This window comes from Geotrypetes seraphini, chromosome 1, assembly GCF_902459505.1.
Source record: "Geotrypetes seraphini chromosome 1, aGeoSer1.1, whole genome shotgun sequence".
Classification (NCBI taxonomy): Eukaryota; Metazoa; Chordata; class Amphibia; order Gymnophiona; family Dermophiidae; genus Geotrypetes; species Geotrypetes seraphini.
Genome location: NC_047084.1, coordinates 363,675,624 through 363,700,827, shown reverse-complemented (window position 1 = coordinate 363,700,827; position 25,204 = coordinate 363,675,624). Strand labels below are relative to the sequence as shown.

The 25,204-nt window shown below is 47.2% G+C and overlaps 1 protein-coding gene across 1 annotated transcript in view; it reads left to right on the top strand.

Moving 5' to 3' along the window:
- Nucleotides 1–25,204, top strand: part of LOC117345793 (phospholipid-transporting ATPase ABCA1-like) — an 815,268-nt gene that overhangs the window by 751,260 nt on the left and 38,804 nt on the right. The window contains exons 46-48 of the mRNA XM_033914956.1: nt 3,708–3,842; nt 16,131–16,234; nt 20,984–21,076. Of these exons, the coding sequence (XP_033770847.1) occupies nt 3,708–3,842; nt 16,131–16,234; nt 20,984–21,076 (332 nt within the window). The remainder of the gene's footprint in view (nt 1–3,707; nt 3,843–16,130; nt 16,235–20,983; nt 21,077–25,204) is intronic.

Sequence of the window (25,204 nt, the reverse complement as noted above, 5' to 3'; positions counted from 1 at the left end):
ACTGTGGAAAGCGCCTGGACCCTATTCAGGGACACCCTGCAGGAAGCACAAAAAATGTACGTCCCCAGTTTCAGGAAAGGCTGCAAAAACAAGCGGTCAAAGGACCCGATTTGGATCTCAGCAGAAGTAAAGAGGGCAATAAACGACAAAAAAGTATCCTTCCGGAGATGGAAAAAGGATCCAACGGAGGAAAATCACCAGGCGCACAGGAAATGCCAAAAAGAATGCCACCGAGAGGTTAGAAAAGCAAAAGGGAAATACGAAGAGGGGCTGGCCAGGGAGGCGAAAAACTTCAAGGCATTCTTCAGTTACGTAAAGGGGAAACGACCAGCGAGAGAGGAGGTGGGGCCGTTGGACGATGGGGATAGGAGGGGAGTGATTAAAGAGGATAAAGAGGTAGCTGAGAGGCTGAACACGTTCTTCTCGTCGGTTTTCACGAGAGAAGACACATCTAATATACCGGACTCAGAGGAGCTCATGAGTGGGGAACAGGCTGAAAAATTGGAGCACATAGAGGTAAGTAAGGAGGATGTCCTCAAACAGATAGACAGGTTAAAATGCGGCAAATCACCGGGTCCGGACGGGATCCACCCGAGGGTTCTGAAGGAGCTAAGACAAGAAATAGCGGGCACAATACAGCATGTTTGTAACCTATCCTTGAAAACTGGAGAGGTACCAGAGGACTGGAAATTGGCGAATGTCAAAAAGGGATCGAGGGGTGACCCCGGGAACTACAGGCCGGTGAGCCTGACTTCAATTATAGGGAAGATGGTGGAAGCTATGATAAAGGACGGCATTTGCGAGCACATTGAGAGAAATGGCCTACTGAGAACAAGCCAGCACGGATTCTGTAAGGGAAGGTCATGCTTAACGAACCTTCTGTACTTCTTTGAGGGAATAAGCAGTCGGGTGGACAATGGGGAACCCGTCGACATCATTTACCTCGATTTTCAAAAGGCTTTCGACAAGGTGCCACATGAAAGGCTGCTTAGGAAGCTGTGGAACCACGGGGTGGGAGGGGATGTGCACCGATGGATAGAGCACTGGTTGTCGGGTAGACTGCAGAGGGTCGGAGTAAAGGGCCAATATTCTGACTGGCGGGGAGTCACGAGCGGTGTGCCGCAGGGATCGGTGCTGGGGCCGTTACTCTTCAACATATTTATCAATGACCTGGAAAAGGAGGCAAAGTGCGAGGTTATAAAATTTGCAGACGATACCAAACTGTGCGGCAGAGTTAGCTCCAGGGAGGAGTGTGAGGACCTGCAAAGGGACCTAGACAAGCTGGAAGTCTGGGCGAACAAATGGCAAATGCGCTTTAACGTGGAAAAATGCAAGGTCATGCATATAGGGAAAAAGAACCCGTTGTTCAACTACAAATTGGGGGGGGCATTGTTGGGAGAAAGCAGTCTTGAGAGAGACTTGGGAGTGCTGGTGGATGCATCACTGAAGCCATCTGCACAGTGCGCAGCGGCCTCAAAAAAGCCAACAGGATGCTGGGCATCATAAAAAGGGGCATAACAACCAGGACGAGGGAAGTCATCATGCCACTGTATCGAGCGATGGTGCGTCCGCATCTGGAATATTGCGTTCAATATTGGTCGCCGTACCTCAAGAAGGACATGGCGGTACTCGAGAGAGTCCAAAGGAGAGCAACGAAACTGGTAAGAGGGCTGGAACACTGCCCATATGCCGAGAGGTTGGATAGGCTGGGGCTCTTCTCTCTGGAAAAAAGGAGGCTCAGGGGTGATATGATAGAGACCTTCAAGATCATGAGGGGCATAGAGAGGGTGGATAGGGACAGATTCTTCAGGCTGAAGGGGACAACAGGTACGAGGGGGCATTCGGAGAAACTGAAGGGAGATAGGTTCAAAACGAATGCAAGGAAGTTTTTTTTCACCCAAAGGGTCGTGGACACTTGGAATGCGCTACCGGAGGACGTGATTGGACAGAGTACGGTACAAGGATTCAAACAGAGACTGGACGGATTCCTGAGGGATAAAGGGATCGTGGGATACTGAGAAAGCTAACCAGAAAATAAGTATAGAAACCCGACCAGGTCGTGCATGTGCAAGACCGGAGGGCTAGGACTTTGATGGGAAGATAGGACTCAATGGGAAACCAGGGTGGCATGGGGGCCCCTTCTGGTGATTTGGACAGGTCGTGACCTGTTTGGGCCGCCGCGGGAGCGGACTGCTGGGCAGGATGGACCTATGGTCTGACCCGGCGGAGGCACTGCTTATGTTCTTATGTTCTTAATTTATGATGGAATTGTCTTTCTTTATGCTCACTTGAGAAGAGCTTGGGTGGAGATTGGGTAGGGCTGCCACTTATATAACTTAATAGAATATTGCAAATTACATCTGCGCTTGTTGCATTCAGATGCTCATGAATCCACCAGGTCTATGGCTGGTATAACTGCAGGCACATAAATGTAAGGCACACTGATATTAGGTTACTCTAGTATCTATAATGGAATCTGGGTGCCCAGATGCTGTTATAGAATAGTCTCTTACTATGTGGCATTGGGGGGACAGGGAGGGGGGGGGTTAAAGAAGGCATCCATTTATAGAATTGTTCCCAAAGAGCAATATTTTAAACCTCTTTATGCATAAAATGCTGGTTTATGTCTAAAATTCTGGTGTGGTGCACCTGGGCACATAGAGTAAGAACATAAGAATTGCCAAACTGGGACAGAGCGAAGGTCCATCAAGCCCAGTATCCTGTTTCCAGCAGTGGCCAACCCAGGTCCCAAGCAAACATGCTTAGGGGAGAAGTTTGGGTGGCTGTGTCTGAGCAGGTGTCAGGGCCCATGCCTTCAATGTAGTTGTGATTTCTGCCAGATGTAAACTAGAGTGTGCAAACACTACCATTAATACACATAAGCCCTTATAGAAGTGCAATTTAATACAACAGCCTCAAAACTTATCCTACCTTTCCAACACATTATTTGTATAGGACTTATAGTCCAGGTGTCCATGTTACTTGTCCTTGTCTCATGTGCATTTATGCACATTGATATTTAAACATCTCAATCATATCTTGCATTTTTCCCAAAGTATACATATTTAGATCTTTAAGTCTGTCCCCATATGCCTTATGACAAAAGAGAGTGATACGGTGACAGAGTTTGTCACCATCTCTGTCCCCACGGGTGGTCATGGGAGGCTATCCCATAGATAGATTGTGAGCCCACCAGGGCAGATAGGGAAAATGCTTGAGTACCTGATTGTAAAACCACTTAGATAACCTTGATAGGCGGTATATAAAATCATAATAGACACTAAAGAATGACATCGACCCCCTCTTTTACAAAGGTATGTTATGCTAACACATGCATGTTATCCTATGGACACATTAGCGGTAAGCGCATGCATTGATTTAGCATGCGCTAAATGCACGCTAAAACACTTAGCACACCATTGTGAAAGAGGGCCCAAGTTTCAAGTTTATCTCAACCTCAGTCCTTCTACACCGGCATTCTTCAATGCAAGGCTTGAGGGTTGGTGGCTGTGCCCATTCATACTCATTCTTATTCATTCATACTTTGGCATTTATTTTCTGGTAGGATACCACTGCATCCACCAAAAATGCATTAAATACACTATCAAAATTACCTTGGCTCGAGATATGACTTCTGCAGCAATGCTTTTCATAATGTATTCTACACTGATTTTTCTTCTCATTAATGTTGTTTCTATTGTTTTCAGGTAGCTGAGTGGGGTATTAAGAAACTGGGACTGATCAAATATGCTACAAAGTCAGCAGGAACATACAGTGGAGGAAACAAGAGAAAACTTTCAACAGCCATAGCTCTGATTGGATGTCCACCTATAGTTTTCCTGGTAGTGCATTTTGTCTGTTTAAACAGAACATGCTATTCATTTGTTTGTTTGCTTAATTATGTTTTTTACAATTTTATTTATGTAAATCATGTGAACTGCTTAGTTTTAAACGGTATAGAAATTTTAAAAATAAAATAAAAATTATCAAAATGTTTACTTGAAACAAACAGTGGCAAAATACTGAGGACTAGATTCTCAAAAATCCACGTTAAAAACCGACAGCCGCTGCCGTAGCCATTATAGTACTGATTTTAAAAACCAAGTTATTCTCCAAAAAAACGCTCATGCAAATGAGGTTGGTGTAGAGTAACAAAAATTTGCTAAGTTTGCATGTGCTTATCACTGGTGATAGCGATGGGCATTTTTTTGTTTTTGTTTTTCTGGGGTTTTTTTGCATTTATTCAGCGCATGATGGGCACATGCGCTGAATAAATGCAAAAAAAACCCCAGAAAAACAAAAACAAAAAAATTGAGCCACAAGGAAAAGTAACCCTCCATTGGACAGTGAGAGAGATGCCCACTACTCCTGCCGTCAACTAACACATACCCACAACACCCCCAGCAGCGGGAGAGATGCTCAATTTCTCCTGCTGCCAAAAAACACCCCCCTAACACACCTTGGTGATGGGAGAGACGCTCTCCCGCTGCCACACAACACCATCCCCCCTACAATGGGAGAGATGCCCATGCTCTCCTGCCACTACACAACACACCCCAATGCCTCCAACGACCCCTGCTCTCTCCTCCTTACCTTGGTTATATGGTTGGCCAGAAGGATGCCTACTCCCTCCGGCTAGCTGGGCCACTTCTTCAAAATGGCAGGCCTTCTCCCTGGGATGCACTAGGGAGGGGCCTGAGGCTCTGATTGGCCCAGGTTGCTTAAGACTCCTCCTGTAGTAGTATAGTGGACTATCTCAAAGGCTGACCCTCTCCCATCCCCTCAACAACCAAATTCCTTCATAGTCTAGAGGAATCTGAATCTCCCAATCTCCTGCCCCCTCCCAAAGAACCCACTCTTAAATATGATTCACAAGAGGCAGAAATGATGTCCACTCACTTTTGCTTCCAGCACCTGACCATACATTTTGGAGGATTTCAGTAGACATGAAGGTATTTTGGAGGGTGGGGTAGAGTCAACTTGAGGCAGCAGGCTTATTTTTAAATTATTTACTTCCTGTTAGTTCATGAGCTAATCACTGCTCACATATTGACAGCAAGGGAGACCTTTTTTTTGCCCTTCAGCAACAAACAGCTGCTGTCATGGTGTGGTTTTTTTCCCTGATAGTGTACACTTTTTAACATGACAGCAATTTGTATGCCTTGTTCTATTGATTGAAGATACTAATTTACATTTCGATAATATTCATGAATCTAGGTTGATCTTGTCAATTTTTTTAAAAATAAAATTAATGTTATTATATCTCAACTAAATTCAAATTTGGATATTCAAATTGCGGACTGTTAGCAGCTTAGGCACTTTGAAAGGCTTAGCAACCCTGGAGACAGATCGTGGACTGATTTTGAATTGGTTGATTCCATCACATTAAGAGCTCTGCTTAATAAGTACAGTTCATCTGTTATGTTATGTTAATCAGGTTTTCTATTCTGCCTTTACCTGTACAGTTCAAGGTCGGAATATATTAAAAGAGGTTAGGTCAGTTACCCAGGAAGTTACAATGGACAGTTTGACACAGATATTCAATAGAGTTGCTAGTTCAGTTATTAATACAGTTAGGTCATAGTTACAAATACATAGTTATATGTTCAAGTAGGTCATCGGCTTATCATTATATTCCAGGAGTTCTATTAGCCAGTTTAGAAATAGGCTTTTGCAATTGCCATTTCAGTTATTTCATGATTGACTTCCTTTCTTGGTATAGAAATGCTTTAAAAGTTTTCTGAATCTGAGATAGTGGTCAGAAGATCAAAGTGTAAGTGGTAGTTGGTTCCAGACATTTGATATTAGATGAATTAGTTAATTTGTCTGGCAGACATGTTATAAAAATTATTAATCTCCACCAATAAAATTTATAATTTTGGGGGAAGTTAGCTCGCTTGATTAAAACTCAGCTTGGTAACAATAATTAAATATATATATATATATATATTTTTTTTTTTAAGGACCAAGACTCAGAACATTTATAAGCAAATTTAAAGTTTATTTTCTTTTTAGAGTAGGTATAAAATTACAACCAAGCCGGTAGATGCAGTTTACAGATATGACCTTTAAGCAAAGAATTAATAGACATACACTGACAAAATTTCTCTAAGATTTTTTTTAAATATCTTTATTCATTTTAAAGCCAAAAATAAGTGCAACATATTTTACAGACATTTTACACTTTAACAACACTTAACTTCTATCAAATTATATTTATGACAAATTCATATATCATCCCCCTTTATACATATCCAACAATTGCACTCTAATTAAAAGTAAAATTTCTCTAAGATTAAAGGTTTAAAATTACTCACACTACTGGTTGAAAAGTCCTTAAAAGGCCGCAGGATAGGGCTCAGCACATGTTTAGAAGCACATGTTTTCAGAGGTCTAGCACTGGTCCAAAGGAAGATGGAAAGAGTGCGAACCCCACATGGTATCTATGCTTTATAGATGTAGGGAGAATTTCCAGGATGCATCAAAACTTAGGGGCAGTCTCTATCTCACATCTAATCATATAGCAGTGCATCACAGAGCAGGGCAGTCTTTATCTCGGTGAGGTCATGATGAGATTTTCTCCAAGCCATGCTTTTGTATATTCATCTTAGCTGCAGCTGTCTAGCCATGTCTTTTGTCCTTTTACTTAACACTGTCTGAAGGCAAACTGGCGCAGTCCTTTTTCTGGCATACTCAGCCATGCCCCTGCAATAGGTGCCTTCTCGCACAGCACCTGGACAAGATGGCTGGGGGCAGGGCTGTACTCCAAACTTTTCAGAATCCCAGTTGGAAATCATTTTTACTTTAAGTCCATCATTTCACGCACTTAAATGATTTACCTCCAACACTACATATAATAATTGGGAATAGAAGCACATAGTCTACTAAGGATGTAATTACTATAACAAATTACTTATTTAACCTTGAAAGAAAGGAAGAGAAAGGAAAAGGGGGAGGGGAATGAGAGACCATTTGGTGTACAGAGTGTGGCATACAGCACAAAGAGAGACCACTCTGGGTACGAAGTGTGGTAACATATAATATCACGCTACAGACATTATATTATTGCATGCTAGAAATTTGGGTCTTGTGAAATATCTGTTGGAAACACCCTGGAGTAGGATGGCTAACTGTTAAGTAGTTGGGGGCATTGCCTGTTAGGATCTTAAAAGCAGTGATCCTTGTAATTATGGGCAGCCAATTGTGGCCGGGCCAGTTCCCGAGTAGATGGGAAGCCCGCCGCGGACCACAGGCAGATTTATGTAGCGCCTTTTGTATGGCTGGCAGAAAGAAAAACCAGGAAAAGGATTTTCAGAAAAAAAGATGGTTCTCCAGTTTATTAACACCTCCAGGAATAAGGTAAACAAAAATTGGTCCAACAAATCAATATTCCATTAGTCCATTAAAGCAATCACTCTCGCTCCAGTGTGGGCTACCTGCCCTGAGCTTTATACTGGGCACCCCCTCACAGTTTTTATCAGCAGAAAAAAAAAACATATTCAGAACATACATTCAAAGGTGTGCTCAGTTTTCTTGGACCCACGCCTTCCTCCTGGGCAGGCTGGCAATTCCCAGCCAGTGTTCCTTCGCTCACACAGTCAGTCACTCCTGCTGCTAGCACACGTTTCTCCCCCAATTGTCTCCCTCCCAGAAGTAACCAAATCTCAGAACTTTCCCTCTGTAGTCTGTGGGAGTTCACTGGAAAGCCTGGCAAACAGACTTCCCTTAAATTACCCTTAATTTAGGTAGAGCTGCCTCTGCCTTGTGCACAGCCTGCCTTAGCTTGGGGATTCTCCACCAGCCCTCATATCTCATTCTCCCCCGGTAGCCATGTCCTCCTCCCATTCATTATCCTCGGGAACACTAATCATTTCCCCCTCACTAGTCAGGGAGTCCAGGCTGTATCTCCAAGTCCCTAGCTTGGGCTGTTCCTCCCATCCCCCTCCTTGCCTGCTTGTCAGCTCTCTGCTATCATTTCCTCTCCAAGGCAAACCTCCCAGGGTTTGTTGGGCAAGGCAATAAATCTCCCAGGGCTTACAATCTCCCTCCTGCTGGGCTGACCTCTGTATAGCGTCCTGGGTCGGGGAACAGGCAAACTTTGGAAGCTGCAGTCTCGGCTGCTTGCTGGCCTCCCTTGATTGGAGCCAGCTGAGCTCCCCTGCTTGCTCTGCCTCCCTTCTATTTGAGGCAGCTTGTCCCGGACACCACGAGTGCTGACCCCACCCCCTCCTGGGTTGGTTTTAGGTTTCTCACTCTGAGGAAAGGATCGATAGGGGAGATAATTAGTTTGCAGTGCCCTTCCCCCCTGGCTGTTAGGTTGTGCAAAACCCTGCCTCTGCACCTTTCCTCTTGGCTGGGTCAGCTGTGCCTGCTCCAGGCCAGGTTTTCCAGAGCCCCTTGATGCATGCTGGGGAGGTTTAAAGGTTCTTTTCATTGGGACAGGGGCTTCCCTGTCACACAATGTAGTTTCATATAGAAGGGCTTTAGGTGTTCTGATTTCCATAGTCCATATAGGAGTCTTACTGTTGTATTTTGAACTAGGTGTAGATGCGATAGCAACATTTTAGAGCAAGGATGTGGAGGGGCATAATAAAAAAAAAGTCTAAGTCCCCCTTTTGGCCTAAGGCCCTAAACGTTGAAAGTAGAAGTAGGGAAAATGTCCATTATCAAAAAAAAGTCCAAAAGGAGATTTTTTAAAAATAATGGCCTGCCTCTACGTTCATCTGTTTAAATGCCTAGACCACCACTACATCTAAACTTACAAAATATCATCAACCTAAAAAAAGCCTAAGTCTCAAACACCCAAAACAAGGGCTTTTAGGCAAAGGAGGAGCCAGTCCTTCGCCTAAAAAGCTGAATTCTGTAACTGGTGTCTGTCAAAAACAACACCGGCTACAGAATCCCCCCAAACAACATCTGGGCAGGAGGGAGCCCAAGCCCTCCTGCCCCAATGAGCCGTGACCCCCCCCCCCAACGATTGGGGCAAGAGTGAGCCCAATTTTCCTGCCTGAGGTGCCTGGGTCAACCGGAATCAGCCCAGTAGCCTTAGGCCCCTCCTGTGGGTGTGTTTGGCCCATGTGCCTAATGCCCTGCCCACAGGAGGGGCCTAAGCCTACTGGGCCAATTCTGGTTGGCCCAGGCGCCTCAGGCCCCACCTGTGGGTGGGGTTTCAGCCTCCTGGGCCAATCAGGCCCTAAGGCCAGCCATTAAAGGGATGGATGGCCTGCCGGACGGACGGGCTTGGCACCCGTCTGTCCATCCAACTTCTACAGGTACGGGGGTGAGAGAGTCAAGGGGTCAGTGGGGGGTCTCATAGGTCACCGGGGGGGGGGGGGCGATCGGGGGTTCAGGGGGGCGATCATGGGAGGGAGTGCGTCGAGGGCCAGAGAATCTGGGATCCCTACTTTCCGTATCTTAGTGGGGGTAGGGAGTATGGGGTTCAACTGGCCAGGAGGGCTTGGGCTGCCTCCTGGCCCAATCGTAATCGATGGGGAGGGGTCGCAGCTCCTTCTTGCCCTGATCATTGGGAGATTGGCTATCTCCCCTGATGTGATGCGATCATCCCTCTACCCAAACTGCCACAAACCGAGGCAGGAGAGATTGGGCATTTCTCTTGCTGCGGGTTGCAGAAGTTCAGGTAGAGGGGTGATCGCATCGAGGCAGGGGAAATAGCCAATCTCTCCTGTCATGATATATCACACCTCCCCACCCCCGACAAGATCGGGGCAAGAGGGAGCCCAAGTCCTCTTGCCCTGGTGAGCCGTGACCCTCCTCCCAATGATTGGGGCAAGAAGGAGCCCAAGACCAACTGCCCTGGCGAGCTACGAAACCCCCCCCCGCCATCTCTCTTGCTGTGATGGTTGCGGTGGGGGGTGGTAGGTTGCCGGTCTGCTGAGCTGATCGCGCCAGCTGCCATCAGCTCAGCGGGCCCTTTTTTTGCACTTATACCTGTTTTGACTTGGTCTAAGTCAAAACGTATAAGTGCTGACTAGGCAACCTATCAAAAGGTTTGGTTATACCTTCTGTACGCCTAGGTGTAGGTCGGCCCACCTTCCGCCCTTTGCAATCCTCTAAAAACACCTCTTCACTCTATGCTTTTAGAGGCAGGGGAAAGGCCTAAGCTGGTTTTAGATACGTCTAAAACCAACTTTGGTTATGGGTACTTGGACGATCATGCTTTTTGATTGTCCAAGTACCCATTTAGGCCACTTTTTAAACTGTTTTTTTTTTTTATTATGAGCCCCATAGTGTTCCATTACAGTAGTCTAGTCAACACAGCCTTTGAAAGCCTCTGTTTTGAAGTATTTTCTGATGGATCTTAGCTTTCCCATCACAAAGAAATATTGTTTTATTATTGATTGTACATGGCGCTTCATGGATAGATAAGAAGAGGATAAGCACTGTAAAAATGCTAGAGCAAGCTTGGTCCCTTTTTAAGGACACAGTCATTGAGGTGTAAAATCTAAATATAACACTTATCAACAAGGGATCCAAGAGGAAAAAGAACAAAGAACCGGCGTGGCTCATTGTAGAGGTGAAGGAAGCGATCAGAGACAAGAAAACTTTGTTTAAGGAATGGAAAAGGTCAAAAACGGACAAAAACTGGAATAAGCACAAACAACATCAATGCGGATGCCATAAGGTGGTAAAAGAGGGCAAAAGAGACTATGAGGAAAAAATAGCCAAAGAGGCAAAAAACTTCAAACCGTTCTTTCGATATATTAAGGGGAAATGACCCACGAAGGAAGCGGTGGGGCCATTGGATAACCATGGAATAAAGGGAGTGCTAAAGGAGGACAAAGCAATTGCTGACAAAGTGAACACATTTTTTGAATCTGTATTTACCGAAGAGGATATACACAGCATACCGGAACCCATCAGGCTATATGCTGGAAACGAAGACTGGAAGCTGACAGGTCTGACGATCAGTCTAGAAGAGGTATGCAGGGAGATTGATAAGCTTAAGAGCGATAAATCCCCGGGACCGGATGACATCCATCCGAGGGTCATCAAGGAACTGAAAGGACTATAGCTGAACTGCTTCAACTAATAGCCAATTTGTCGATCAAATCGGGAAAGATTCCAGAAGACTGGAAGGTGGCGAATGTTATGCCAATCTTCAAAAAAGGTTCGAGTGGAGTTCCGTGAAACTATAGACCGGTTAGTCTGACCTCGGTACTGGGAAAGATGATAGAGGCACTAATAAAGGACCGCATCATTGATCACCTTGATGGACACGGTCTGATGAGGACCAGCCAGCACGATTTCAGCAAAGGCAAATCTTGTTTGACAAACTTGCTGCACTTCTTCGAGGGAGTAAACATGCAGATAGACAAGGGCGACCCAATCGACATTGTATATCTGGATTTTCAGAAGGCGTTCGACAAGGTTCCACAAAAAACGACTATTTCGGAAAATTGCAAGCCATAGAATCGAGGGTAAAATACTCACATGGATTAAAAACTGGCTGGAGCATAGGAACAGAGAGTGGGGGGGGGGGTAAATGGACAATATTCGCACCAGTGGGGTGCTGCAGGGCTCAGTGCTTGGACCCGTGCTCTTCAACATCTTTATAAATAATCTGGACATTGGTACTTCGAGTGAGGTGATTAAATTTGTGGACGATATGAATTTATTCAGAGTAGTTAAGACACAGAGGGATTGCGAAGATCTGCAAAGTGATATAATCAAGCTCGAGAAATGGGCATCAACATGGCAAATGAGGTTCAATGTGGATAAGTGTAAAGTGATGCATGTCGGTAACAGAAATCTCATGCCCGAATACAGGATGTCCGGGACGGTACTTGGAGAGACCTTCCAGGAAAGAGACTTGGGAGTTCTGATCGACAAGTCGATGAAGCTGTCCATGCAATGTGTGGCGGCGGCGAAAAAGGCAAACAGAATGCTAGGAATGGTAAGGGGATCACGAACAGATCGGAGAAGGTTATCATGCCATTGTGCGCCCTCATTTGGAGTACTGCATCCAGCACTGGTCGCCATATATGAAGGACACGGTACTACTCGAAAGGGTCTAGAGAAGAGCAACTAAAATGGTTGAGGGGCTGGCGGAGTTGCCGTACAGTGAGAGATTAGAGAAACTAGGCCTCTTCTCCCTTGAAAAGAGGAAACTGAGAGGTGACATGATCGAAACATTCAAAATACTGAAGGGAATAGACTTAGTAGATAAAGACAGGTTGTTCACCCTCTCCAAGGTAGGAAGAATGAGAGGGCACTCTCTAAAGTTGAAAGGGCATAGATTCCGTACAAACTTAAGGAAGTTCTTCTTGACCTAGAGAGTGGTAGAAAACTGGAACACTCTTCTGGAGTCTTTTATAGAGGAAAACACCCTCAGGGATTCAAGAAAAAGTTGAACAAGTTCCGGTACTCAGGTGAAGCTGGACTCATTTAGAGCACTGGTCTTTGACCTAAGGGCCGCAGTGTGAGCGGACTGCTGGGCACAATGGACCACTGGTCTGACCCAGCAGTGGCAACTCTTATTTTATTACTAGTGTTTAAGCTCGTTACATTAACGGGTGCTAGAGTAGATGTCTGTTTTTTTTTTTCTTTGTCACCCTTGGATGCTGTCTGTCTGTCATTCTTTCTCTCTGTGTCTCTCTCTGGCCCCCTATCTGTCTGTCTTTCTTTCTGTCTCTGTCTCACTGGTCCCCTGCCTGCCTATATTTCTCTGTTGCGCCATGCCTGTCTGTCTCTCCGTGGCTCCTTCCTATGTCCATAGTGTCCCATCCTATGTCCTTAGTGCCCTCAGTGCCTCCTTATGTTCTTAGTGCCCCCAGTTCCACCTTCCTATGTCCTTAGTGCCCTCAGTGCCTCCTATGTCCTTAGTGCCCTCAGTGCCCCTTCCTGTGTCTTTAGTGCCCCTTCCTATGTCCATAGTGCCTCCCAGTGTGTCTCTCTCTGGCCCCTTATCTGTCTGTCTTTCTTTCTGTCTCTGTCTCACTGGCCCCCTGCCTGCCTGTATTTCTCTAGTGTGTCCATGGTTTTCCAGGCCTACATTTCAGCCGCCTATTTTGGCGTGATTCACGGCTGGGTAGCTGCTTTAGCCGGCCTAACGACACTTCCGCATTGGCCATGCCTACTTTGGCGTTCCGTGGCCTGAAGCGGCTACCTAGCCATGATTCCAGCAGCCATTTCAGCCGCCTTTTATTTAAACTGCATTTTTCAATTACTTAGGCATCGGCAGGGCACCTACCGATGCCTAAATTTAGGTGCTGGTCATAGAATTTTCCCCTTTATGAAAAAGATGACACTCTTTTCAGCTACAATGGCAAAATAACACTCAGAATTTAGGAAGTTGGTTAGTTGGGCTGAGAACTTTTCAGCGCCCTCTTGCAGAGATGCACTGATGCTGAATTAAGGGCTGATACAGAAAGCTTGCATTAGAACCATATTCAGAAAGCTTAGCATATGGCTTTTAATACTAGCCGAACATACAGGGGTAGATATTAAAAAGGGTCCTGCCAGATTAAACTCCTCTGAGCTAGCCAGTACTGGAGCCACCATAAGCAATTCTGTACTCCATTACTTGTCTTATTTCTCTGTTTTGACTAGAGTGTAAGATCTGTGGAGCAGGGACTGTCTTATGTGTTTAGTGTAAAGAGCTGTACATGTCTAGTAGTGCTATAAAAATTATTATTATTAGACGTAGAACTACATTCAGTAATACTTAACTGGTTAGTGCTGCTGAATATCCCTGCTTTAGCAGCCATTCTCTAACGTACTAGGTTAGAGGCAGGCTGGAAGTGAAATGTGAGTAAAGCATCAAATTAGCTGGTTAGCAGCATTTAGCCAATTAACCAGCTAAGTAATCACATACCCCCTTCCCTTTTATTAAACTGTGTTAGGCTTTTTTACCACCGGCTGTGATGGTAAAAGCTCCAACACTCATAGAATTCCTATGAGCATCAGAGCTAAAAGGGAGCTAAAGCTAGGTCAGAAAAATAGTTATCTTAACTTTATGTCTGCGTTAACCAGACACCAGTATGAATAATAGCCAGTGTCCGATTCATTTCCTGGTCACTGGATACACACAGATATTCAATGCTGGGAGTCATGCATGCCTTGATAAGTGGCTTGCAAACCTCTCACCACACTTGGCTGGATTTTTGCTCCTTAATGCAGACAGGCAAAAGAAGAACACCTCGCCTTGAGATACAGACAGTCCAACAAAAGGCAAGGGAGACGTCTTTTCAACCAATGGTGGAGTCTTTATTCAAGAATGTTGTACTATCAGGGATCCTAGATGATCCTAGGCATCAGAGATGCCTTTCTCAGGGGACACTATTATAAACATTATTAAAAACATATATTTATGTTTTTAGTGTCCCCTGAGGAACACATCTTGGGTATGGAACGCGTTACAGATAATCAATCACACCTGTTACAGACCAATTACATCTATACCACTGCTTACCAAACTTCTGGAGGGTTTAGTTACTGAGAAGCAGTGGTATAGATGCAATTGGTCTGTAACTGGTGATTTCATGGGCCTCTATAGAGGAATTTTTCATTACAGATGTCAAAATAATCTTCCCAGAATCTGAAGAAAAGTAACCATCCTTGATCTGAGCATTTATCAACTGCTTTAATAAGCCTACAAAGGACTTGGGAGCTCCTCTAATTATATACACTGCATAACTATTCAAATTACAGTACAATCATAATCCAATTCAACCTGAGCAGTGCATTTGACCTAGCAGATTTCGATGAAATGTCCAAGATCTTCAGTGATTTTGGATTTAGTGGCCCAGTCCTCTCCTGGTTTCAAGACTTCCTAAGCACTCAGCACTTCTATGCTGTATGTATGTATGGTGAATTTTCAGGCCTCCCAGCGGGGCCTCCAAAGAATCCCCACTTTTACCATCAGTGTTCAACCTTCTAATGTAATCCTTGGCAGCCAATCTAGATCTCACACAAATAAAACATTTCACCTATGCAGACAGCATAATGATCATGCTACCTGTAATGGATGCATTAGCCAACACTCTCATCACTGTCGAAAAATGTATCCACATTAAAAACTGGACCTTAGCCTACCACCTCAAATTAAACAAAACTAAATTCCTTTGGTTAGGACCCTCAACTGATACATGCTATACTCCAAGGGTTACAGTAGATGACAGAGAATTTTCAGTAGAACTACAATCCAGAATCTTTGGACTAGAAATTGATAAGAACATCTACTATAATAAAACGCTAAGCGCCCATGCGCACTTCTACTTGCGTGTTCCGTGATCCGTATGTCCGTGGCAGGTAGGAGTGTGCATGCGCGCCTAGGGTTCTGTTTTCCCGTAACGCAGTTCGTCGTTGTCGCCCACCCTTCCACCGCACCCGAACCCCCGTTGACCCTCCAACCCGACCGTCCCACCGCGAGATGACCAGAAACCTCCCGCAGCATCTACATCACTCCAAACACGCTGCCTTGCAGCCCTCCACTGCCCCGATTTCCTCTGCCGCATCCCTAATGACATCATCAGGGACGTGGCAGAGGAAATTAGGACAGCAGAAGGCCGCAAAGTAGCGTGCCCAGAGCCGGGAGGCCCGTCGGTCGACTCGCAATGGGAGGGTCAGTGGGGTCGGCTGCACGGCGGCGGTAGTGGCAGGGGGTTAGATGGAAACATGCTTCTCAAGGGTTATACTGCAAAGGGGGATGGGAGGGAGGCAGGCAGGCTGGATTTGGAGGGTGGGGGTGAGACAAAGTTTGGAAGGCAGTGAGGGGGACATAGGAAGGAGGCACTGGGGACACTAAGGACATAGGATGGAGCACTGAGGGCACTAAGGACATAGGAGGCACTGAAGGCACTAGGGGCACTAAGGACATGGGAAGAAGACACTGGGGGCACTAAGGATACAGGAAGGAGACACTGGGGGCACTAAGGACATAGGACGGAGGCACTGGGGGCAATAAGGACATGGGAAGGAGGCACTGGGGCCATTAAGGACATAGGAAGGGGTACTAAGGACATGGGAAGGCACTAGTGCCAAGGACACATTGTTAAAGAATTTGCTAGAGTGGTGTAGAGTAATTTAAAAATCTGCTTTTTCAAAACCAAAATTGCAAAATGTCACACCAGTATTTTTCACTGACACATTCTTGTGTGTAACTCTGGTAGGATGAACCAACAACTGGCATGGATCCAAAGGCTCGGCGCTTCCTGTGGGACTGCATTCTTAGCATTATTAAGGAAGGGAGATCAGTTGTTTTGACATCACACAGGTTGGTGTGCTTCTGCCTTTACAATGAATTCCTGAAAACTATTGGCATCTTCTGTTATCTTTAAGTATTAATAAAAATAAACCCACCTTTTTACAAGAGGATTTTAGCACTGACAAGCAGTGTTCCCTCTAAGCGGGCGGGTGTTGTGAGCAAACTTTTTTCACTGTGAGCTAAAAATATCGGGCGCCAGCAAGTTATGAGCCAAATAAATATGTTGCTTTCTACCACAGAACTTCCTTACGTTTGTATGGAATCTATCCCCTTTCAACTTTAGAGAGTGCCCTCTCGTTCTCCCTGTCTTAGCTACTAAGTCTATTCCCTTCAGTACCTTGAATGTTTCTATCATGTCCCCTCTCAATCTCCTCTGCTCAAGGGAGAAGAGGCCCAGTTTCTCTAATCTTTCGCTGTACGGCAACTCCTCCAGCCCCTTAACCATTTTAGTTGCTCTTCTCTGGATCCTTTCGAGTAGTACCGTGTCCTTCTTAAAGTACCAGTGCTGGACGCAGTACTCCAGGTGAGGGCGTACCATGGCCCGGTACAGCAGCATGATAACCTTCTCTGTCTCTTCAGTCCAGCATCTGCCCCTTCCATTCACTGTCTGTCTTTCCCTGCCATCTCTCCTCCTGCCCCCCCCCCACCCCCCAATTTGGTCTAGCATCCATCATCTTCCTTCTGTTCCCCTCATGGTCTGGCATCTCTATCCTTCCCTCCCCCCTGTGGTTTTTAGCATATCTCTCTTCTCATTTCCTCCACTCAGATCTGATCATTCTCTGCTCTCTCTTCCCTTTTCTTCTCTGGTCTTCCTTCTCTATTTTCTGCCTCCATCTAAATTAAATTCTTTCTTACTATTTAGTCCCGTTTCCCTCTTTTCACTGTGTCTACACACAGCTTGTCACCCCTTTCCCTCACCCCTCCATTATCTTACTATTTTCTTCCCCCTTTATTTATCTCCTCCTTCCATCCAGTATGTGTTCTTTCCCCACTTCCATTCAGCATCTGCTCTCCCTTCTCAACTGACATCCATCTGCCTTCTGCTCTCTCTCCCTTCTTCTCACTTCCATCATCTGTCCCCTTCTCTCTCTCTCTCATCTCCTCCATTCCATCATCTGCCCCTTCTCTCTCTCTCTCTCTCTCCCCCCCCCCAACTTCCATCATCTGCCCCCCTTCCCCTCACCTTTGTGGGTCACTTTCTTTCCCCTGAGGGTGGCTCATGTCACAGGGGAAGCTTTGGCCGAGCAGAACCGCTTGATTGACAGTGGAACTTACTTGATTGATGTCGATGCTGGGGCCCGTTGCCGTTTGAAGGAAAAAAAAAAAAGGTGGAAAAAAGGAACCTGTAAAGGCGAGAGGAAGGGAAACCTCCAGGACAGCTGCTTTTTGCCCTCCTTCAGCGGCCCAAGAGTTCAGACCAGCAGCGGCAGCTCTGTATGCTTTTAACTTCGGCACAGAGCTGCCCCTAATCAATAGTTTAGCGCGGTTTCATGAGGCAGCCTCGGGGCCTTTGATAGCCGGCCCGCTTCGATGATGCGATGTGGGCCGGCCTAGCAAAGGCCCCGAGGCTGCCTTATGAAACCGCGCTAAACTATTGATTAGGGGCAGCTCTGTGCCGAAGTTAAAAGCATACACAGCTGCCGCTGCTGGTCTGGAGGTGCGGAGACAAGGCAGGAGGCAAACGCGGTGGAAGGCAGGAGTCCCGGCGAAGGCAGGAGTCCCGGCACAGCGACTGCAACAGGAAGTTGCAAGTCAGCTGACGCCGGCCTTTCGTTGCGGCGGGGACCGAATCCTTCGCGGACCGGCAAGATTTTGTTTGCGGACCGGCGGTTGAAGAACTGTGCTCTACACTGTGTGCGCTGTGACGAGAAACATGTGCGCTGCGAGGTAATATTTTGTGCGCCAGCGCACCCCAGCGCAGCTTAGCGGGAACACTGCAAGTGACAAGGGCTCTGAATGCTCTGCACTGCTCCAACGCTCATAGGAACATCGGAGCAGTACAGAGCATTCAATGTACTGGCTAGCATTAGATCCTTTTCCTGGGCAGTGACTCCTAATGTACAACCATACATCATGTAGTTATAGTTTTGGTTCCTCTTTTCCACATGCATCACTTTGCACTTGCTCACATTAAAGGTCATCTTCCATTTTGATTTCCAGTGGTGTAGCTAGGAAGGTAGGTACCTGGGGCAGTGATGCCCAACATTGTCCTACTGTGTACCCCTTGCTCTTCCCTACCCCTTGAGCACCATCTCTCGCCACTTGAGCTCATGCCCCTCATGTACCTCTTGAAATGTTTGCCACCGTGAGCAGCTACTTGTGATGGCCTTGACTCCCTTCTGATGTCATGTTCAGGTCCCGTGAACAGGAAGTGATGTCAGAAGGGAGAAGAAAGTCTCTGCAAGCAGCGGGTGGAAGATACTGCTCACGCCAGTGTACATATAAAGAGGTATGCTATAGGGGAGGAGAGGCACCATGGCCTCCGTCCGGGGCATTCCACCCCCCCATCCCTCAAACTACGCCACTGCCCAGGTTCCCAATCTTGCAAGGTCCTTTTCCTTAGCCAAGCTACAAGAATGAAATCATATTCTTAATGATTTAAGGAACATAGCTGAGACAGCTAATTTTAAGAAACAGCTGAAAGTGTACTTATTTGTCCAAGGCTTTGCACAGAACAATTATTACTATTATCAAGCAAGACTAGTAATATCTAAGCGAGGACCTTGCTAAGAATTTTTGTATTTTCAGGCACATAATTTTATTAGTATGTATTCAATTGTATGTGGCCAGTATGGGGACTGTTCCTGTCAGATCATTTTATTTGTTTTATCTTTATATTTTTATGTTATCCTTTTATTGTGATTTGATATTGCTCTGTGTGTTTAAATCATGCCTATGTCGGTTTTAGCTGGTTAGCAAATGACCAGTTAGAGCTGATATTTAGCAGCACTACCTTGTTAAAGGCCTCTGAATATTGCCCTCCTACCTTTTTGCTAAGCCACAGTAGAAGTTTCTACCGCGGCCCAGAGCACTAAATGCTCTGACGCTCATAGAATTCCTATGAGTGTCAGAGCAGCGTTGGAGCATTTAGCACTCCAGTAGAAACCTCGACCATGTCTTAGTAAAAGGGGAGGGGGGTATTGTTAAATGACCAGTTCAGTGGCATTTAACCAGGCAGGAATCTCTCTAAATTTTTGAGTTTAGTGAAATTTTGAGTATAAAATTGGGAAATCAGCCCTACATTTTTAAATGTCCCCAATTTATAACATATTCTGGTCATGCCCAGCCTTTGGATAACCATATAAACTGCATCAAACTTAATGGTGTATTGTGGTATATAAATAAAAGCTTATAGGTGTCTTTTATTAAGACGCGCTAGCCGATTTAGTGTGCGCTAAATGCTAATGCCTCCATAGAATATAATGGGCGCGTAACCATTTAGGCCCTGATTCTGTATAGGACGCCCAGGAGACGTGTCCTATACAGAATCGGTCCTACACTAAACCCCGATTCTGTAACCGGCGTCCATGGTACAGATGCCGGTTAGAGAATCGGGTTAAATTAGACGCGGCCACTATACTTATGGCAGCAAATGCCTAGCCTGGGCCAATCAGGTCTTAGGATTAATGAGGATGGGCGGACCCGCTATGCCTAAGGCCTGATTGGTCCAGGCTTCTAGAGCCTGGGCCAATCAGGCCTTAGATTTAGCGGGGATGGACCGGGAAGGGGCGGGCCCGTCTCATTTCCACAAGGCGGGCCCGTCGGCTAGATGGCAGCAAGACCCGTCCAGCCGACCAACATGTAAAGGTTAGTTGGGGGAGGGAGATTAGATTTGGGGGGGGGGGGTCGTCGGGCTTTCCGGCAGGAGGATTGGGCATCCTCCTGTCGGCGATTACCAGTTTGGGGGGAGGGGATCCAGGGGGGTTCCGGCAGGAGGATTGGGCATCCTCCTGTCGGCGATGGGACAGGCGGCCGCGACCACGGCCGCTATACATATTGCAGCAGGGAGATCCCTTGCTGCCATAAGTAAAGCGGCTGCGTCTACTTACAATGTAGACCAGCATTTTGCTGGCCTACATTTTAAGCATCTCTTCCTCTACTAGGGAGACACGTAGGGCTGCCTAGGTTCGCCTAAGGCCCTTAGGCGAGCTTAGGTGTCTTGCGGGCCTTCCTAGGCTCCCGGAGGTGCCTTCAATATAGGCGGCCTGCCTGGGGAGCATTTTTTTAAAAAAACGTGCATCCCAATTGGCTGATTAGACAGCTGTAGGACACCTACAGCTGCCTAAAATCGGGACGCACTTTGGAGAATCAAGGCCTTAGTGTGCATTAATTTTTAGCGTGCGCTAAATTGGCTAGCACACCTTAGTACAAGACCCCCCTATATGTTATGTTATAATCCATTTTAGGAACATAATTCTCAAAGTTAGGAGCATAAATCCTGTGAATATCAGGCCAAAGAATCCATCACAATCATCATTGCATGTAACTGGTATTAATCTGGACAGGACAATTATCAGTCACACATCCCTTCTTGCATCTCTTTCTAAAGCTAGACTTTCAGCTTTTACATTGAACTGAGATATGTTGCATGGACATGGGAGCACAGGAACTATTGCATGTGCCAAGAAATACATATTGCATTTGCAATATGTATTCTGGGAAAAGTCTCATCAGCGCCAAGTAATGATTGGGTAACCCAAATGTGTGACTAGTGGCAACTTCAATGTACTAATACTTCACAATTTTTATTTCTTACAGCATGGAAGAATGTGAAGCGTTATGCACCAGAATGGCAATCATGGTGAATGGCCAGTTCAAATGTCTTGGAAGCATCCAACATTTGAAAAACAGGTACTCTATCCTCTTCTTTCATGTATTTTTGCATGTAGAATTACTACGTGTGCTTTTTTCCCCAAACATTATTTAAAGTATATCAAATGATTTTCTATCCAGTTTGTCAAAATCTGAACATTCTCAGCAATGTATTGTGTATGCATTTCCAATACAACCATTCTAATTAAGGACCACTTTAAATAGCGGTTATTGTTCAGATGTCTTGGAATTCAACCTCTATAAGGAATGATTTTGTTTTATTGCCTGTTGACAAGCAGTATTGGGTTATGCACACAAGTGGGTCACGTCAACCAATGGTGCCAGGGTGGAACTGTGCAGCTGCATCACTGTGCACTAGAGAATGACACGGTGACGGTTTACCCGCGGCCACCGCATTTAAGCCGCGGGTCACCGCCGAAAACGGGGAAGAAAACTAGCAGTCGCTGCGGTGACGGGGACAAGGCCATTCACCGACCGCGGAAACGGTGAACAGGTTTGTCCCCGCGGGCCAATGTACCCCCTTCTAGGAACCGCTATTTACCGCCCGACGCCCGATTCACCCCCCCAGCAGGACCGCTCGCACCCCCACCCCGAACGACCGCTCGCACGCGCTCCCACCCGCACCCGCGATCGGAGCAAGAGGGAGCCCAAGCCCTCTTGCCCGGCCGACTCCCCGACGTCCGATACATCCCCCCCCCCCCGGCAGGACCCCTCGCCCCCCCACCCCGAAGGACCGCCGACTTCCCGACAATATCGGGCCAGAAGGGAGCCCAAACCCTCCTGGCCACGGCGACCCCCTAACCCCCCCCCGCACTACATTACGGGCAGGAGGGATCCCAGGCCCTCCTGCCCTCGACGCAAACCCCCCTCCCCCCCAACGACCGCCCCCCCCCCAAGAACCTCCGACCGCCCCCCCAGCCGACCCGCGATCCCCCTGGCGACCCCCACGACCCCCCCACCCCCCTTCCCCGTACCTTTGGTAGTTGGCCGGACAGACGGGAGCCAAACCCGCCTGTCCGGCAGGCAGCCAACGAAGGAATGAGGCCGGATTGGCCCATCCATCCTAAAGCTCCGCCTACTGGTGGGGCCTAAGGCGCGTGGGCCAATCAGAATAGGCCCTGGAGCCTTAGGTTCCACCTGGGGGCGCGGCCTGAGGCACATGGGCCCAACCCGACCATGTGCCTCAGGCCGCGCCCCCAGGTGGGACCTAAGGCTCCAGGGCCTATTCTGATTGGCCCACGCGCCTTAGGCCCCACCAGTAGGCGGAGCTTTAGGATGGATGGGCCAATCCGGCCTCATTCCTTCGTTGGCTGCCTGCCGGACAGGCGGTTTTGGCTCCCGTCTGTCCGGCCAACTACCAAAGGTACGGGGAAGGGGGGTGGGGGGGTCGTGGGGGTCGCCAGGGGGGTCGCGGGTCGGCTGGGGGGGGCGGTCGTTGGGGGGAGGGGGGTTTGCGTCGAGGGCAGGAGGGCCTGGGATCCCTCCTGCCCGTAATGTAGTGCGGGGTGGGGTTAGGGGGTCGCCGTGGCCAGGAGGATTTGGGCTCCCTCCTGGCCCGATATTGTTGGGGAGTCGGCGGTCCTTCGGGGGGAGGGATGTATCGGACGTCGGGGGGGGGGGCATCAGGCTTTCAGGATGGGGACAGACCTTCAAGGGGGGACAGTGCAGGGAAGTCAGGGAATTTATATTAATTAATTTTTTCTCTGCGTGTTTTGTTTTTGTATAGTTATTAACAAATATTTAACTAAGTTTTAAAGTTTTAAAGAATGTTTCCTTTATACGTAAATAAAGAAAAGTGAATGGGATTGCAGTGGCGGTGACGGGGCGGTGAATGGGGTGGCAGTGGCGGTGACGGGGCGGTGAAGAGGATGGTGAGACGGGGACGGGGCGGTGACGGGGATGGTGAGACGGGGACGGGGCGGTGACGGGGATGGTGAGACGGGGACGGGGCGGTGACGTGGACCAATTTTTTCACCGTGTCATTCTCTACTGTGCACCAAACAATTTGCTCTTCATCGAATTCAATCTATTCATTCATTTCCTCAGCCTTATTCCATCCTCATTCTTATTCATTCTTTAGTTCTTTCAAAGCTAGATTACTGCAGCTCTATTTTAACTGGTTTTACCATACTATCAACTTCATCTGCTACAGTTAATTCAAAATACTGCAATTAGATTACTCTATCACTGTTCAAAATTTGATCATGTTATTCCTCTCTTAAAGGCTGAACACACCCTTCCTGTTTCTTATCGGATTCCATTTAAATACAACATACTTACTTTTCAGATTCTTTCCAGTGGTCTTCCTTCATTTCTATTTACTTAGTTCAATGTTCTCTCCAGAGAACATTTCACTCCTCATCTCAATCTTTATTGACTGTTCCTTCATTTCAGGCAGTTATTTTTTGGATATTCATAAAAACTCTTCTTTTTCAGTTATGGCCCTCACTCTTTGGAATTCCCTTCCCTTATACCTTCTTATATTTAAAGCTCAACTAAAAGCATGGAGGAGCATAATAAAAAAAAAGGTCTAAGTCTCCTTTTGGCCTATGGCCCTAAACGTTGAAAGTAGAAGCAGGGAAACTGTCCATTCTCAAAAAAAATGTCCAAAAGGAGGGTTTTTAAAAAAAATAATGGCCTGCCTCTACATTCAGCTGTTTAAACGCCCAGACCACCACTACATCTACACTTAAGACATATAATAAACTCCAAAAAAGCCTAAGTCCCAAACTTCCAAAGTCAGGCCTTTTAGGCAAAGGATGAGCCAGTTCTTTGCTTAAAAGCTGGATTCTGTAACCAGTGTCTGTCAAAAATAACACCGGTTACAGAATTCACACCCCCTTCCCCCCAGCAACTATCGTGGCAGGAAAGATGGCTCATCATCCCTGCCGCAATAGCAATACCACCAAGTGCCGCCAAACAAGGCACTTGGGATCCCTATTGTGGCAGGAGAGATGAGCCATCTCTAATGCCGTGATCCACACCCCCACCCCCCCCCGATTGGATCGGGCAGGAGGGAGCCGAAGCACTCCTGCCCCGCCAAAACCCCACCCGCCTGACACGATCGGGACAGGAAAGAGAACAAGCCCTCTTGCCCCAGCGAAACTCCCTACCCCCATCCCCACTAAGATATGGGCAGGAGGGATCCCAGGCCCTCCTGCACTCAGCGCACCCTCCCCCACGATCACCCCCTGCCGACCCTTCAACACCACCCCACAACACCCACCCTGTACTTCAAAACAGTTGGCCGGATGGACCCAGCCTGTGCCTAAGGCCCCACCCACAGGAGGGGCCTAAGACTACTGGGCCGATTCTGGTTGGCCCAGGTGCCTCAGGCCCCACTTGTGGGTGGGATTTGAGGCACCTGGGCCAATCAGGCCCTAAGGCCCGCCATTCGATGGATGGTGGACCTGCCAGATGGACAGGCTTGGGACCTGTCCATCTGGCCAACTGTTGTCAGGTATGGGGGGGTCGGGGGGTCGTTGGGTGGGAGGCTGATCTGGGGTTTGGGGGAGCAATCGGGGGGTGCACCAATGGCAGGAGGGCCTGGGATCCCCCTGCCCGTATCTTAGTGGGGGTGGGGGGTAGGGGGTTTCACTGGGGCAGGAGTGCTTGGGCTCCCTCCTATCACGATTGTATCGGGCGGGTGGAGTTTCGGCATGGCAGGAGGGGTTGGTCTCCCTCCTGCCCGATCCTATCAGGGGGGAGGGGTGGATCGTAGCATGAGAGATGAGCCATCACTCCTGCCATAATCATTGCAGTAGGTGGTAGGCAGGTTGCTGGGGCCACTGAGCTGCTGCGATCAGCTCAGCGGCCCTTTTTCGGCACTTATACCTGTTTTGACTTGGTCTAAGTCAAAATGTATAAGTGCCGACTAGGCAACCTGCCTAAACTTTTGGTTATACCTCCTGTATGTCTATGTCTAGGTCGGCCCACCTCCCACCCTTTCCCCTCCTCTAAAAACACCTCTTTTCACTCTATGCGTTTAGAGACAGGGGAAAGACCTAGGCTGGTTTTAGATATGTCCAAAACCAATTAATGGGTACTTGGGCGATCAGGTTTTTTGATCGTACAAGTACCCATTTAGGCCACTTTTTAGACTTTTTTTTTTTAATATTCTTTATTCATTTTCAAAATTACATTAAG